This window comes from Argentina silus (genome assembly GCF_951799395.1).
Source record: "Argentina silus genome assembly, contig: scaffold_388, whole genome shotgun sequence".
NCBI lineage: Eukaryota > Metazoa > Chordata > Actinopteri > Argentiniformes > Argentinidae > Argentina > Argentina silus.
The window spans coordinates 15001-17500 of record NW_028153141.1 but is presented as its reverse complement, the minus strand read 5'-3'; the positions used below and the strand labels follow the sequence as shown (position 1 = coordinate 17500).

Here is a 2500-nt window from a genome sequence, read left to right as displayed (position 1 = left end):
GAGCAGAACAACTCAGAATGTCATGACTGATTGCAGCAACTTGGTTTCTCTGAGCCTGTCTGCCTGTCTGCCTGCCTGTCTGTCTGTCTGTCTGTCTGTCTGTCTGTCTGTCTGTCTGTCTGTCGGTCTGTCTCCAGACTCCTATGCCATTGTGTTCTACCTCCACCACAGTCAGGAAACCTAACTCTCTCTTTGTCTCTGTCTGTCTGTCTGTCTGTCTGTCTGCCTGTTTCTCTGTCTGTCTGCCTGTTTCTCTGCCTGTCTGTCTGTCTGTCTGTCTGTCTGTCTGTCTGTCTGTCTGTCTGTCTGTTTCTCTGCCTGTTTCTCTGCCTGTCTGTCTCCCCCCCCCTCCAGACTCCTACGCCATCGTCTCCTTCCTCCACCAGAGTCAGAAGACGGTAACAGTCAGGAACAGCCTGAACCCCACCTGGGACCAGACCCTGATTTTCTACGAGGTGGAGGTGTTTGGGGACCCCCAGATCACCGAGGGGAGCCCCCCCAACATCGTGGTGGAACTCTACGACCAGGACACCTACGTGAGTGACAGCTGCCCTCACAGATCTATACTGCTCTACACTCACCAAACACTTTATTAGGAACACCTGTACACCTTCTCATGGTGGAGGTGGTGGAACACCTGTACACCTTCTCATGGTGTGGGGAATGTTTTCTTAGCACACTTTGGGCCCGTTAATACCAATCGATCATCGCTTGAATGCCACAGCCTATTTGAGTATTGTTGCTGACCATGTGCATCCCTTCATGGCCACAATTTACCCCATCTTCTAATGGCTACTTCCAGCATGATAATGCACCATGTCACAAAGCAGAAGAAGTCTCAAACTGGTTTCATGAACATGACAATGAGTTCAGTGTTCTTCAGTGGCCTTCTCAGTCACCGGATCTGAATCCAATAGAACACCTTTGGGATGTGGTAGAACGGGAGATTCACAGCTTGAAAGTGCACCTGAAAAATCTGCAGGAATTGCATGATGCAATCATGTCATCATGGACCAGAATCTCAAAGGAATCAAAGGAATTGTGGAATCAATGCCATAAAGAATTGAGGCTGTTTTGAGAGAAAAGGGAAGCCCTACCCAGTATTAGTATAGTGTTCTAATAAAGGGAGGCCCTACCCAGTATTAGTATAGTGTTCCTAATAAAGGGAGGCCCTACCCAGTATTAGTATAGTGTTCTAATAAAGGGAGGCCCTACCCAGTATTAGTATAGTGTTCTAATAAAGGGAGGCCCTACCCAGTATTAGTATAGTGTTCTAATAAAGGGAGGCCCTACCCAGTATTAGTATAGTGTTCTAATAAAGGGAGGCCCTACCCAGTATTAGTATAGTGTTCTAATAAAGGGAGGCCCTACCCAGTATTAGTATAGTGTTCTAATAAAGGGAGGCCCTACCCAGTATTAGTATAGTGTTCTAATAAAGGGAGTATTACCCAGTATTAGTATAGTGTTCTAATAAAGGGAGGCCCTACCCAGTATTAGTATAGTGTTCTAATAAAGGGAGTATTACCCAGTATTAGTATAGTGTTCTAATAAAGGGAGGCCCTACCCAGTATTAGTATAGTGTTCTAATAAAGGGAGGCCCTACCCAGTATTAGTATAGTGTTCTAATAAAGGGAGGCCCTACCCAGTATTAGTATAGTGTTCTAATAAAGGGAGTATTACCCAGTATTAGTATAGTGTTCTAATAAAGGGAGGCCCTACCCAGTATTAGTATAGTGTTCTAATAAAGGGAGTATTACCCAGTATTAGTATAGTGTTCTAATAAAGGGAGGCCCTACCCAGTATTAGTATAGTGTTCTAATAAAGGGAGGCCCTACCCAGTATTAGTATAGTGTTCTAATAAAGGGAGACCCTACCCAGTATTAGTATAGTGTTCTAATAAAGGGAGGCCCTACCCAGTATTAGTATAGTGTTGTAATAAAGGGAGGCCCTACCCAGTATTAGTATAGTGTTCTAATAAAGGGAGGCCCTACCCAGTATTAGTATAGTGTTCCTAATAGAGGGAGGCCCTACCCAGTATTAGTATAGTGTTGTAATAAAGGGAGGCCCTACCCAGTATTAGTATAGTGTTCTAATAAAGGGAGGCCCTACCCAGTATTAGTATAGTGTTCTAATAAAGGGAAGCCCTACACAGTATTAGTATAGTGTTCTAATAAAGGGAGACCCTACACAGTATTAGTATAGTGTTCTAATAAAGGGAGACCCTACCCAGTATTAGTATAGTGTTCTAATAAAGGGAGGCCCTACCCAGTATTAGTATAGTGTTCTAATAAAGGGAAGCCCTACACAGTATTAGTATAGTGTTCTAATAAAGGGAAGCCCTACACAGTATTAGTATAGTGTTCTAATAAAGGGAGACCCTACCCAGTATTAGTATAGTGTTCCTAATAAAGGGAGGCCCTACCCAGTATTAGTATAGTGTTCCTAATAAAGGGAGGCCCTACCCAGTATTAGTATAGTGTTCCTAATAAAGGGAGACCCT

The 2500-nt window shown here is 43.7% G+C and overlaps 1 protein-coding gene across 1 annotated transcript in view; it reads left to right on the top strand.

Moving 5' to 3' along the window:
- LOC310824422 (dysferlin-like) overlaps positions 1-2500 on the top strand; it is a gene marked incomplete at its 3' end in the record, with an annotated part of 19787 nt that overhangs the window by 6270 nt on the left and 11017 nt on the right. Inside the window, exon 2 of the mRNA XM_083697675.1 lies at positions 355-536. Coding sequence (XP_083553801.1) covers positions 355-536 — 182 coding nt within the window. The remainder of the gene's footprint in view (positions 1-354; positions 537-2500) is intronic.